The sequence below is a fragment of the Sceloporus undulatus genome, chromosome 3, assembly GCF_019175285.1.
Source record: "Sceloporus undulatus isolate JIND9_A2432 ecotype Alabama chromosome 3, SceUnd_v1.1, whole genome shotgun sequence".
In the NCBI taxonomy this organism is placed as follows: Eukaryota; Metazoa; Chordata; class Lepidosauria; order Squamata; family Phrynosomatidae; genus Sceloporus; species Sceloporus undulatus.
Window position 1 is genome coordinate 125,031,395 of NC_056524.1, and position 12,277 is coordinate 125,043,671.

Genomic DNA, 12,277 nt, shown 5'->3' on the forward strand with positions numbered 1-12,277 from the left:
CTGCATTTGAAAGAGACACATGGAAGGAGAACCTGAGATGATTTTATGTAAAAAATATGTCTGGGACAAAGAACTAGTTCCATTCTGGCATTCAGTGAGGGGCAGTTGGATAGGTCCTGAACTTCAAGGTGTGTGTGAGAGAGAGAGGAAGGAAAGGGACATAGGAAATCTTAGGTCATGATCATGATGACAAAGATACACAGACATAATTGGTACTGGTAGTGTTTCATTTTCACCCCATCTGAGAAAACCAGAGTTCTTTTGCAATCCCAACCCCCACTTTTATCTTCACCACAACCCTGTGAACTAGTTTAGGATGGGAGATGGAGAGTGGCCCAGGTCACCCAGTGAGCAGGGATATGAGCCAGGCTTACCCCCAACAGTCTTTCTAACCTCTTTATGAGAGTTGCTTTCACTTTGCCATTAACGGGCAAAGCGACGCATAATCTGCACACTAGAAGCTTCACTTCCCTAGTTAAAGTGTATTGCAGTCACCATAGGCAATAAATAGAAAAAGGAATCCTTTCAGCAGGCATTCATTCATTATGTGATTATTAATATGTGCTTTAAAGGGATAGATGAGATTGTCCAGCGGTTAATATTATGAGGGCACTAAAGCTGCGGGATGGAAACATCTCAGGAGGTTTTCTTGGCAACTCAGATGTAGCCACTAAGTACGTATGATGGGTTTGAACAGCCACCCCTTGCTGGCTTTCTAAGTGAGTGGCCCAAAAATATTTTAAAAGCAAAGTCAAAGCACTTCAGTGCCACATCACAGTAGGCTGACTAGTGGGAATGAAAGAGAAGTCAGATTTGTGCTGGGTTGGTTGGCAGATAGATGTCCTAAATCACAGGGACATCAGAAGTACTTTCTTTCTTTCTTTTTTGTAAAGTTCAGCTTCAGAAAGGAGTTACACATAGGCACTGAGTGTCTTAACTGATATAAATTGGTCACTACCTCCTGCTGGCATGCCCAGAAACAACAAAAAGATAAATGTAATGCCTACTGAGAGAGAGCAGCTGTTGGAGGATAATCAGATGGAAATACTTTGTCTTACTTAGGAAAGCTGAAAGTCTTGAGATCCATAATGAGACATTCCAAAATTAGAAACAGAGAAACCAGAAAAAAAGATGTTTTGTGTTGTAAATGCAAAGCAGGTCTTGGTGAAGGGCACAGAAATGGAAACAGAAGCATAGTGTTTATTAGTGGCGGACAATCGTACAATAAAAGGGCTAAGCGTGGCTCATATCCCTGTTTACTGGGTGACCTGGGCCCATTGCACACACACACACACACAACCCCCATGTGGATTTGGGTCTGTCTGTAAAGCTCTGGTCTTGTACTCAAGATACTGACAGATTCTAAAATTCTTACCTTTTTGGTACTAAACTTGAAACATGATATAGATGTAACTTGGTTATTTTGTTCTCACATGCAGCAGTGAGTCAGTTCATATATTTTCTCCCTGCTGAGCAAGATTATAAGGGGTTTTGTGCATTTTTTATTATTTTATTTTGCTCTTTGGGATTTTTGTTTAGGGAAAAAAATCATTCTTTGCCAACCCCCCCCCCCCCTTCCTTTTGTTCAAAAACAAACATTTATACACAAAGCTACACAATAGTTTTCTGTGGGGAAATGTTGAGGTAAATTATTACTATTTTTTTTCATCGCCCCCCCCCCCCGGAAACCAATCAGCACTTGATCAATTTCTCATATGTTTTGTGGTGTGTGATATGTCATCAGGATGAGAAAATTGCAAGTACTCTTTCAAGAGTCCAGCATGCTTGAATACTGGCATAGAAAGCATAGAGATCCGGAAGGCCAAGGTTGAATCCATTCACAAGGTTCCAGGTTAATTGCCAAGCGTCTTCAGTTACAGTAGGAGGGGCAGCAGTTTTCAGCCCCTACTGCCTGTTCTACATTTTTAACTTCCAAAGGGATCAGAAGATAGCAGGCTGAAAGCGCTCTCTTCCTCTAGAGATGGCTTTGAGAGCTCAAGAGATGGTATTGGACTTAATAGACCAACCACTTCTCGGCTCATGGACTGAGATGAACAGTAATTAAGTAAATTTGAAATTGATCCCTCTGCTGAAAATGGACTCCTTGTAAGGTAACCATAGTGTGCTATGTTTGTTGTCTTTCTGATAGCTATTAAGGTTATGAAACTGCCAAGAAGCACAGTGAAAATGACCAACAGCTTCTCGATGACCTAGAGAAAGCGCAGGGTGCTCAAGCAGTCTCGAGAAGAGGATTACTACAAATTTAGGTGTTAAAAGGTGAGCACCTGAAAATCAACAAGTTTGTGCATTATTTGTCACATTTGTATCCTATCTCCAGGATAGCCATCCACAAACTCTTATTTTATAAGGTAAAGGTAGTAGTCCCTTGAGATGGACTGGTCTATCATAATCGACTTTAGAGGGCAGTGTTCATCTCTGTTTCTAAGCCAAAGAGCCATCATTGTCCAAGGACTGCTCTGGTGGTCATGTGGCCAGCATGACTGCACCAAATGTGGTTACCTTCCCACTGAAGTGGTACCTATTTATCTACTTATTTTTATCCTTGTAATAAATCTGAGATAGGAAACTTGTGCAATTAATTTTGATTTTTAAATTAGAATGTAAAAATTAAAGGGAAAAGAAAAGTAGGGGGTAAGAATGCATAGAACCTGAACTTGGCATATACATTGATAAGGTGTCTGTGTCCAAAACTACATTTCTGTTGAAACTTTTGTAAATCAGTGAATGCATGGGTAAGCATTAATCTCTTTTGATGGTTGAATGATGGATGGCAAGCATTAATTTTCCAGCCTAGGGTGTGAGCCTTTTAGCAACAGCAAAGGCATATGGATCTGCCCACCATTGGTTAATACATTTTTGCAGGGATATAATTTAAAAGACATCGTAGGTGTCAAAAATGTCAAAGGTACTGTGATAAACTAAATAAAATTGAAGAATTACTGCCATATCCTGCCATCCATCCATAAACAAGATAAGTGCTGGCTTCCCACTAGTTACACTGCATGCTAAGGCCAGTTAATCTTGAATAGGAGCAAATCACTTGGAACTTGTAGCACCAAGGAGCCTCAATAGCTACAGGATAAATGAAATACTAAGCAAAGAGCCCAACTAGTGTCACAGAGACCAACTCTGTAGGAATAAGCTGGAGGGTGACAAAATTATGTAGTCAGAAGGCAATGAGATGAAGGTAAGTGTTTGCTTGGCATGGTCTCCAAAAAAGATAGTGTTTCTCGTGCAAACTCCATCTTAAGAAGATGAAAATGGGAGAGGGTTTGATTTGTGGCTATTCTGTGAAATAGCAGCAAAGGTTCTTCAGGAAGGTGCAAAGATAGCCCCCTGTCACCAGCATGTCTTTAAGTTACTTTTTAAAGAATGGTCCTCTCTTGGACCTAAATATCCCAGCCTTCCCAGTGGTATAGTGCCAAATTTCTAGCAAAATCCTCATTGTCATCCTTTTTCTTGACGTGAAAATTCACTTTGCAAGTCATTAAAAATTATTTTTGGGGTGCTGCCCCAAGGGGCTTCAAACCAGCTGTGGGGGGGGGGGAGAGGACTGCTTGGCTCTGTAGGCTGTTTCTCAGGTAAGATATTAGAGCTCTTCAATCTTTGCCAGTTTGTTCCTTTGGGGAGTTGTGGTGGGGGGGGGGAAGCCTTTCTTGGCATGAAATTTCTGGAGAGTTCACTTGCAAATTCTGTGATTTTTGCAGGAATGCCAGAAAACAGGAAATCGTAAGGCTTATAGGACTTGCAATGCCGTGGCACCTGATATTTCCAGATGAAGAAGGAAGAAGAAGGCAGAAAGAAGTTTATTGATTGCTGCTGCCAAGAAAGTCCTCACAGATCCAGGTACGTGGGGTACAGAGGTATTTCGAATGACTTAAACTGAAGAGAGACTTTTGCCATTTTGGGATAATTTAATGCTGCGCTGCTGCCCTTACATGCAGTTTTTTCCTGCAGTGTTTAGTTTTTCCACTATTCGCTTTAGTAAGGATCTATAATTGATCCTAATGCCCTTTTCTTGAAAAATCTGAATTTTAAAAAATGGGATTCTGTTGAAGCAAGGGAACAGCTGATGTTTCGGTAAAAAAATATGTGGGCAAATGAAATGACACAGATAAATGGGGAAAGTGTTACTTATATTTCTTAAAAGTACTCCCACGGGGCCAGTTTTTAATTGCATGAGCACAGGAGACATAATTGATAAATGATGGGAAATAGTACCATCTGTAGCAGAGAGTTGCTAATGACTAAAGTGTGTTTAAACATTACTTACTAATGGTGGACAGAATTGGTGTTAATGTGAATGAATATAAAACTGGGGCATCTATTCTCAGAATTATATCCTTTGTAAAGCTCTTAGGAAAGTGGCATGGACTGATCAATTTAAACTGGCAACAACTTACTGAAGTGCTTGTAAGGATATTCACCTTCAGTTTCTAAACCAGAGTGTGGGAATATTTTGGCTCTCCAAATGTTTTGGATTCCAACTCTCAGTCCCTTACATTGGACATTTTAGACACAAACATCAAGAGGGCCAAAGGTTTTACCGCCTTTCTTCTAAATTAATGTTTGCCATAAGTAGAAAACATGGGGATTCACAGATAGCATGTTTTTGGAGGATGGGGGGAGAAATTTTTCAGATAATTTCAAGTGTGAATGTTCCCACGTCATCTACATAAGTACAAAAATATTCTACTCATATTCTTTTTGCTGGTGCTGTAACTACTGTACAAGTGAATGTAAATGCAAGCCCTTAAAATACTAAATAGCATAAGGTCCGTTGTGTATATGGATCAAAGCTTGGAGACATTACTTTTCTGGATTCCACCTTCCAGAATCCTTCACTATTGGCCATGCTGGCTAGGGGATTCTGGATGTTGCACGCTAGAAAAGTAACTTTCACTATTTTCCAGTATGAGATTTTCTTATATAACCTCTTAGAATTCTTTGCCAGTAATCTTATGATCGAACCATGTCTCCTTTTCTAGAAATGCGAAGGAAGTTTGATGCAGGAGAAGATCCATTGGATGCAGAAAGCCAGCAAGGAGGAGGAAACCCTTTCCATAGAGGCTGGAATTCCTGGCAAGGGTTTGACCCATTCAGTTCTGGAGGACCTTTCAAATTTAAATTTCATTTCAATTAGAAAGTCTGTCCTTTCTTCCCAGTTCTGGATTCTAGGAGCTTGTCTTTATTTCCTAGGTAACTTAACATGCTGATTTGGTCCTTGAACAAAAACTTCAGTGAAAGCCAGCTTTTCAGTGATAGGCTAAAGAGAAAGCAAGTCCATAATGGAGAGTGATAGAACAACAGTTCGGTTAGTACCAATTCATTTTACCCTTCCAGTGTCAAAAATCCCTATCTGAAAACAAGTGGAAGACTGTGTAGAGCTGCACTCCTTGAGATCTTCTTTTGAAATGGACTGAAAACTTCAGCTGAAGACAAACCCATATTAGAGAAGCAATTTTGTTCAAGAAAGCACTTTAAGATTTACTATACTCTTAATGACCTCATTTGGGACTTTGTTTTCCTCAGCCAGGTGACAAAAGAGCACAGTGTGATCTAGTTTATTTGTACAAGGGGAAATGTTAAAGCCTTGATTGTCTATGGAGGTATTGTTGTCCTTGGAAACACTGGAGGACTGTCTGTGTTCCTGTTGTATGTCATTCTCACATCTTCCCTTAAAATGTAACTCAGGTTATGATGCATGCCTGTCGTTTGTAAAAAGAAACAGGTTCTGGGAGTTATAGAAGTAGCATCTACAGTACATCCCCAAAGCAGATGCAATAACTTTTTCTATGCTACTTTGCAACAGGGGAATGCTATACAAAGTCATTATGCTGTCAAGATAATTTCCCTACAGAAGCATCTGCACAATGCATTGCTTATTTAGTAGGGGGCCATAACCATTGTCTTACAGTCTTGTGTTTCTAACTTTAAGAAGAACTAAAAACTTTCCTTCTAGTTGTTTCAGAAAGCAACGGCAGTAGAATGATACTCTTAACTGTTGTTAAATAGAACCAATTTGAACTTTTTCACTCAACATATGCTTGACATTTGAGCAGAATGATTGAGATGTTGCACAAAATATACAGAATGTAATTCTGACCTTGGGGTTTTTTTTAAATAAGAAAAGAGTTGGAGATGTATACTATAAAGTAACTTTTAAAATGACAGTGTTGTGATTTTTGTTAGACGAGAATACCAAACCATTTTTGTACGCTCATGGAAATTGTTAACAAAATTGGCAGTTTCTGGTGTGCCATTGACTATTATCTATGTCAAAATCATATATTGATCATGAAGAAACCAGTGTTTCCCTCTGTTAAAACTCTTTAACTACTTGCTGCCATAGGAAATACCTATATTAACACCAAAGCTGACTTCTATTTTAGCTTGTGAAAGTTGGACATTTCTTACAGCCTTTTGTTTCATGTGTCTGAGGTACATTCAGAGTGAAGTTGATGTTCTCTCTTGATACAGGTCTGAATTTGTAGAAATAATTTATTTTTAATTAGTCTTTTGAAAGAAGGAAATTTTTAAATCACAAGAAAGGGTGTTAAAAGATCTCTCCTCTCACAATGTGAAGTCAACAGCTATCAGAGTAACTCTGGTAAGAGTACACTGTGCAGGGCTGAAAGTCAATAATCCACTCACCCCTACTTCAGTCCTGCAGGCAGATTGACATAAGGAACAGAGTTCTGTGCATATTGTCCTTTACTAGATTGGCAACTGCTCATATACCATTATGCACCCTAAAAAATTAGACAAGCTGTGTGGATGGTACATTAGTTGTGTCCTGTCTACTGTGACCCACTCTGTACGCCAACCAAAAACAGAAAAATAATTAATGTATGAAAGGCTACAATAGATTCTTCAATTTGTAGCATTTTCCTCTGTATGACATATTTCAGATTTATTTTTATGAGGACATATATGTAAAAAACATTATATCATAGAATCATAGAGGGCCATCCAGTCAAACCCCCAGGAAATTCCTCCTAATGTTGAGGTGGAATCTCTTTTTGTGCCGCTTGCATCCATTGCTCCGGGTCCTGTTCTCTGGAGCAGCAGAAAACAAGCTTGTTCCCTCCTCAACATGACATCCCTTAAAATATTTAAACAGAACTATCATATCACTTTCAGCACTGCACCTTCTCTTCTCCAGGCTAAACATCCCCAGCTCCGTACGTTGTTCCTTGTAGGGCATGGTTTCCAGGCCCTTTGTCATTTTAGTCACCCTCCTTTGGACATGCTCCAGTTTCTCAACATCTTTTAAATTGTGGTGCCCAGAAATGGACACAATATTCCAGGTGGGGCCTGACCAGAGCAGAATAGACTGGCACTATTACTTCCCTTGATCTAGACACTATACTTCTATGGATACAACCTAAAATCGCATTGGCCTTGTTAGCTGCTGCATCACACTGTTGACTCATGTTCAACTTATGGTCTACTTGCACTCCCAGATCCCTTTCACATGTAGTCTCGTTCAGCCAGGTGTCACCCATCCTATATCTGTTCATTTCATTTTTCTACCCTAAGTACAGTACCTTACATTTCTCCGTGTTGAAATTCATTTTGTTAGCTTTGGCCAAGCTTTCTAATCTATTAAAGCCATTTTGAATTTTGATCCTGTCCTCTGGGGTATTAGCTACTCTCCCTAGTTTGGTGTCATCTGCAAATTTGATAAGTATGCCCCAAATTCTGTCATCCAAGTCATTGATGAAGACGTCGAATAGCACTGGGCCTAGGACAGAGCCCTCAGAGATAAGCGAGATCCTCATGACATGCAGTTGCATGATCCACACACTGTCTTGATACTTTCACATGGATTACCCCCCCTCAAAAAAAATAGAGAAAAAGGTACGTGCCAGTTGAGCATACAGTGCATCTATCTTGAGCAGTATTTCATATACTTTATTCCTGCGCAGGGTGTTAGTAAAATGAAGTAGGGGCAAGGTCTTTACTTTCTGCCACCATGCAGTGTGTTAGATTAGATAGAAATAATGCAGTCTTGGCTGCACTTGGCTTTTAAAGAACAACTGTGGTCTTGCATGAGGCACTATGAGACTTGCAGATTAGGCTGACCAAGAGTTCGTCTTTGCCAGATTTAAAGACTAGTCAGTATCAGCTAAACCACTGCCGTACTTGTTGGAAATATTTGTAGAATAAAATTCTTTTTTAAAAAACAAAACCTAGGTTTGTGCTATGAAAGCTAAGAAGTTCTTTTGAAGATAAAGAATCCTGCAATCATCCTAGGTAGCGTACTGGCAGCAGTGAAATTTAGGTTACAGCTGTTTCTAACTTCATCAGTCATTTTAAAGCTTCTGTTAATCAGAAAGCTTCCTTTTTGTGAAACCAGATTAATATTGAAGTTAGCAGTTCAGTGCCAAAACTTAGAAACAGTTAAAGAACAATAATTACTGTATTGATGTGGGTATGGTTTCTTGGAGAGAGGTGATGGAAAAAGGGAAGTGCATTTATTTCATCTATTTAGAAATTAAGAAAGCAATTTTAAAAGTAATTCAATTGTCGTTTTTCAGATTGCTGTAGGAAGATACTGGTATTAACACAAAATGCTTAAAGTGTGAGGAAATCAGGAGGCTGTTTCTTTTTGTAATGTAATTTATGTATTTAGAAGAACAGTGACATTAAATATGTTCTTCAACAACTGAGTGCAAAGAAAGTTGTGTTCATGTTTAGCTACCTGTGGGAGTCACACAGCTCTCTGGATTCTAGTCCACCCTTCTCCCAAATCATGTGCACATGTTTGTTTGTTTTTAGTTGAATAGCTGCAGTGTTCCATCATGCGGGCCCTTATCTGAAATTTACTACTACTTGAGTGAGAAGCAACTGTGACTGAATAACCCATATGTGCCTTCATTAGGTTTGTGATCCTGTATTCACCTAGTAATAAATTCATTTGAACTCAATGGAATGTGCTTTTGAGTACACATAGGACTGATATACTGTTTAGATAAAAGTGATATGCGTGTGGAAATTTTTCACAAGAAACAGAGCATGTGAGAAGCTGCACTTCTAGTCTATTTATGGTAGGAGTCTCTGCTGCAAAATTTTAAGCATGACTTTGCTTGCATGGGAGATGAACAACAAAACTGATGATGACTACTCATAAAAATAAAAAAGTACTGGGACAATTGCAAAGTTCCTTCTGCTGCCTGGGAACGGGTTAAAATAATAGCCAATAGACATATTTACCAAGCAGTATTGTCAGATACTCAGTTTTACAAGCAGAACTTCATGTTACACAGGACAAACCGCTGCTCTTGAAAGAAGCAGCCCTTCATCTTGCATTCCCCCACCCAAAAATCTAGAATTATAGAATCTGTAGCATGAGGCCATAACATTTAAGTTGCTCCGCTTGATGATTTTTGCAGGGAATTTTGAGCCCAGTGACATTATGTCAGCTTTTGAGTTACTGATGGAAGGGGAGAGGGGCAGAAGCCCCACATCTTTTGACAGTATCTTAGGATCACAGAGGAATTATTGGGTGGTTCAAACAGTGGCTGAGCTGGCCCTCCAAATTCCTCATGTATCCACTATGAAAAACTGTATGGTTTCTTAAATAAGTTAGAGTTCAAATGAAAGTTACAATGCACTGACAAAACAGCGTGCAAACATGATGGCCAGAAAAAGCAAGACTAATTTCAAGTTTTATCTTGGAAACTATGGCAGAAAGAGTAGAGGATTTTAAAATAAATTAAGTATCACATGGCTGCTCTGTGCAGGTAGACACTCGGAGGTGATCACTCACACACCTCTGAATTGCATGTGATTTAAAGCAGACAATGTGAAATAGGAGCAGTGTGTGCTTAGGGAATGTAGCACCAGAACTTAGATCTGCCTTTGCAAACAGCAGAAGCGAGAAGCTCCCCAGATTGAATAAGTCATACAGTACAGTACAAGGAAAGTCCAAAGAAGCTTTCCCTTGCAAAAAACCTTTTGCATGTTCATGAATCAAAAAATATAGAGCATCTCTGTATTTACACTCACAAAAGTTAGCATCCACCTCCCCACCCCCAATCCATGGCCAGCAGTGAGCATTTGTGCCATCAGGACTACTTCCAAATATTCCTAAAGTTCATCATGCTTGGAACCTGCAACAGAAAAAAATAATAATTCATTTGCAAAGTATGGAACACTTAATAAAATCAAGCAAGGGTTAACCAAATGATTCTCTTTAAATATTTTCTTAATGCCATTGCCTTTAGAGTCTCCATTTTACTAAGCCACAATCGCCTATCTTGCCTGATGTTTTTATTAAATGGAGGTTCTCAGGAAATAGGAGACCAGGCACCACTGACTATCCACTGTAACTATGGGAACAGAAAGACCTACAAATAAGCTCAGTGTTGCTGTTTGGTATTTTTATATCCTATCATATACTAAAACACTGTAGCAGGATACAGACAAAGCAATTTTGAGTAGTTTGAAATATACGGAACAGTTTAAACAATTTAAAATCAGTCAGCACTAATCCAGGATGCTAGGACAAAGAGGTCCCTTAGATGTGGACTGTACATATGAAAGAGTAAAGAACACCATAAGGTTATCATTAATTTCTCTCATGACCAAAATACTGAATATTAACACCCTTCAGGGGTGGGGTGGGGGTAAGGGCCGGGTCTAGATGATAGTGAAGTTGGAAGTGGTCATCCAGAACCAAAGACCACAATGCCATCAACTGCCATTTTCAAAGAGCACCCAAGACAGCAATATCAATATACATTTCTATACTGCTTAGCAGTGCACTTAAGCACTCCTTGTGGTTTACAATGTGTAAGCTAATGTTCCCCAACAAGCTGGGCACTCATTTTAGTGACCTACGGAAGTATGCAAGACTGAGTCAACCCTGGAGCCCTGCCTGGAATTGAACTTGCAACCTTGTGGCTGTGAGAGGCTATGCCACTAGGGCTCCTAAAGTCCAAGGCTGTATGAGAGAATTTTCAGTTTGTATACCTCACATCCTCAAAGTCCTCTGAGGGGGTCTTGAAGGCCCTGAAACACATTGAAGGCAGTGTGGCTATTGTAGTGCAACTTCACAGGGCCCAGTAAATGACAGGTTCCAGGCTCTCATTTCCTCATCACTCCTGAAATACCTTTGACAAGACATGTACAGTAGGCCCTTCTCTTACGCGGGGGATCCGTTCTGGACCCTCCCCCCATATAAAGAAAAAACATGTAAGCTCGAGCCCCATTAGAAGTAATGGGGCTTGTGCCCATTATGCAGCGCCATGGGCGCACGCCCCATTACTTCTTCTGGGGCGCGCGAGGCTTTTTTCCAGCACAGCTTCCAGCGTATGCTGGATGCCACATATGACATGCCTGCATGTGATGCGGGTGCACTGTAATAGTTCATAACATTTCTGTAGCTCACCTGTTTGACTTGACTGCATCATGTCTTTTTGCTCTTTCCTCATCCGATTTATTAACTTCTGTATTTCAGAGTCATACTGTGTCCACTCAGGAACGATCCTGATAGCAGCTTCTAGCTTAGGTTCTTTGGTTTTGGGGTTGTTACACTGAAATATGTTTTTTTTTAAAGAATAAGAAGTCATTGAAAGAGAAAACGAATAGATCTTCCCATCATTACAAAAAATATCAGTTACAGATTCGAAACTAGAATTGGCTGACACCTGGGCCATGTATACTACCTATTTCTGCAACCCCTCATGCCCCATCACTGAATTTGATGCTCTACTCCTGGAAGGAAAAAAATGGATCTTTGCTTAGAAATAAGGTATGCCCCATAGGTGTCTTGTTTTAATCACATGGCCTCTCCTCCCTAGTGTTACAATAGCAAATCTGACAGCAACAGAAGTGGATGGTGGTGGTGGAGGAGGAAACATTCCCCACCAAATTTAGGAAGCAATGCATCCCCAGTCCATCAGAAGTTTCCCACCCTTGTTTTGAACATTGAATGGCTACAAAATACATTAAACTGTGGGCAAGGCACCTGCTCTAACCCATACTCTACTTTCAGGAATATATGTGGCACAGCTCTCTCATGGTGCACACTCTGGAATGCAGGAAACCTTGAACTAAATCATTTATCTTCCCATTTTTTACACATGACAAATGGGAACCCACAGCTTCCAAGTTTCCCAGCTATTGTTGTTTCCAGCTCCCACAAACTCTCTTTATTCACATGGCAGTTAAATATCAGGTGGCTCCCTACACCGCCAAGTAAAGTCCTAAGAGCCCAGCCATATCCCTGAACCAGAAGCTACAATGT

At 40.0% G+C, this 12,277-nt stretch overlaps 2 protein-coding genes across 3 annotated transcripts in view; one reads left to right on the top strand and one right to left on the bottom strand.

Moving 5' to 3' along the window:
- DNAJC3 (DnaJ heat shock protein family (Hsp40) member C3) overlaps positions 1 to 6,192 on the top strand; it is a 45,885-nt gene extending 39,693 nt beyond the window's left edge. The window contains 6 exon segments of the mRNA XM_042459125.1: positions 2,158 to 2,221; positions 2,223 to 2,261; positions 2,263 to 2,277; positions 3,729 to 3,802; positions 3,805 to 3,867; positions 5,010 to 6,192. Of these exon segments, the coding sequence (XP_042315059.1) occupies positions 2,158 to 2,221; positions 2,223 to 2,261; positions 2,263 to 2,277; positions 3,729 to 3,802; positions 3,805 to 3,867; positions 5,010 to 5,164 (410 nt within the window). The 3' untranslated portion in view covers positions 5,165 to 6,192.
- Positions 6,193 to 9,235: 3,043 nt separating this feature from the next.
- UGGT2 (UDP-glucose glycoprotein glucosyltransferase 2) overlaps positions 9,236 to 12,277 on the bottom strand; it is a 102,027-nt gene continuing 98,985 nt past the window's right edge. For both annotated transcript variants that reach the window (XM_042458351.1, XM_042458352.1), the window contains 2 exons: positions 11,420 to 11,564; positions 9,236 to 10,139 (listed from right to left, as the gene is read on the bottom strand). In XM_042458351.1, the coding sequence (XP_042314285.1) occupies positions 10,117 to 10,139; positions 11,420 to 11,564 (168 nt within the window). In that variant the 3' untranslated portion in view covers positions 9,236 to 10,116. The remainder of the gene's footprint in view (positions 10,140 to 11,419; positions 11,565 to 12,277) is intronic.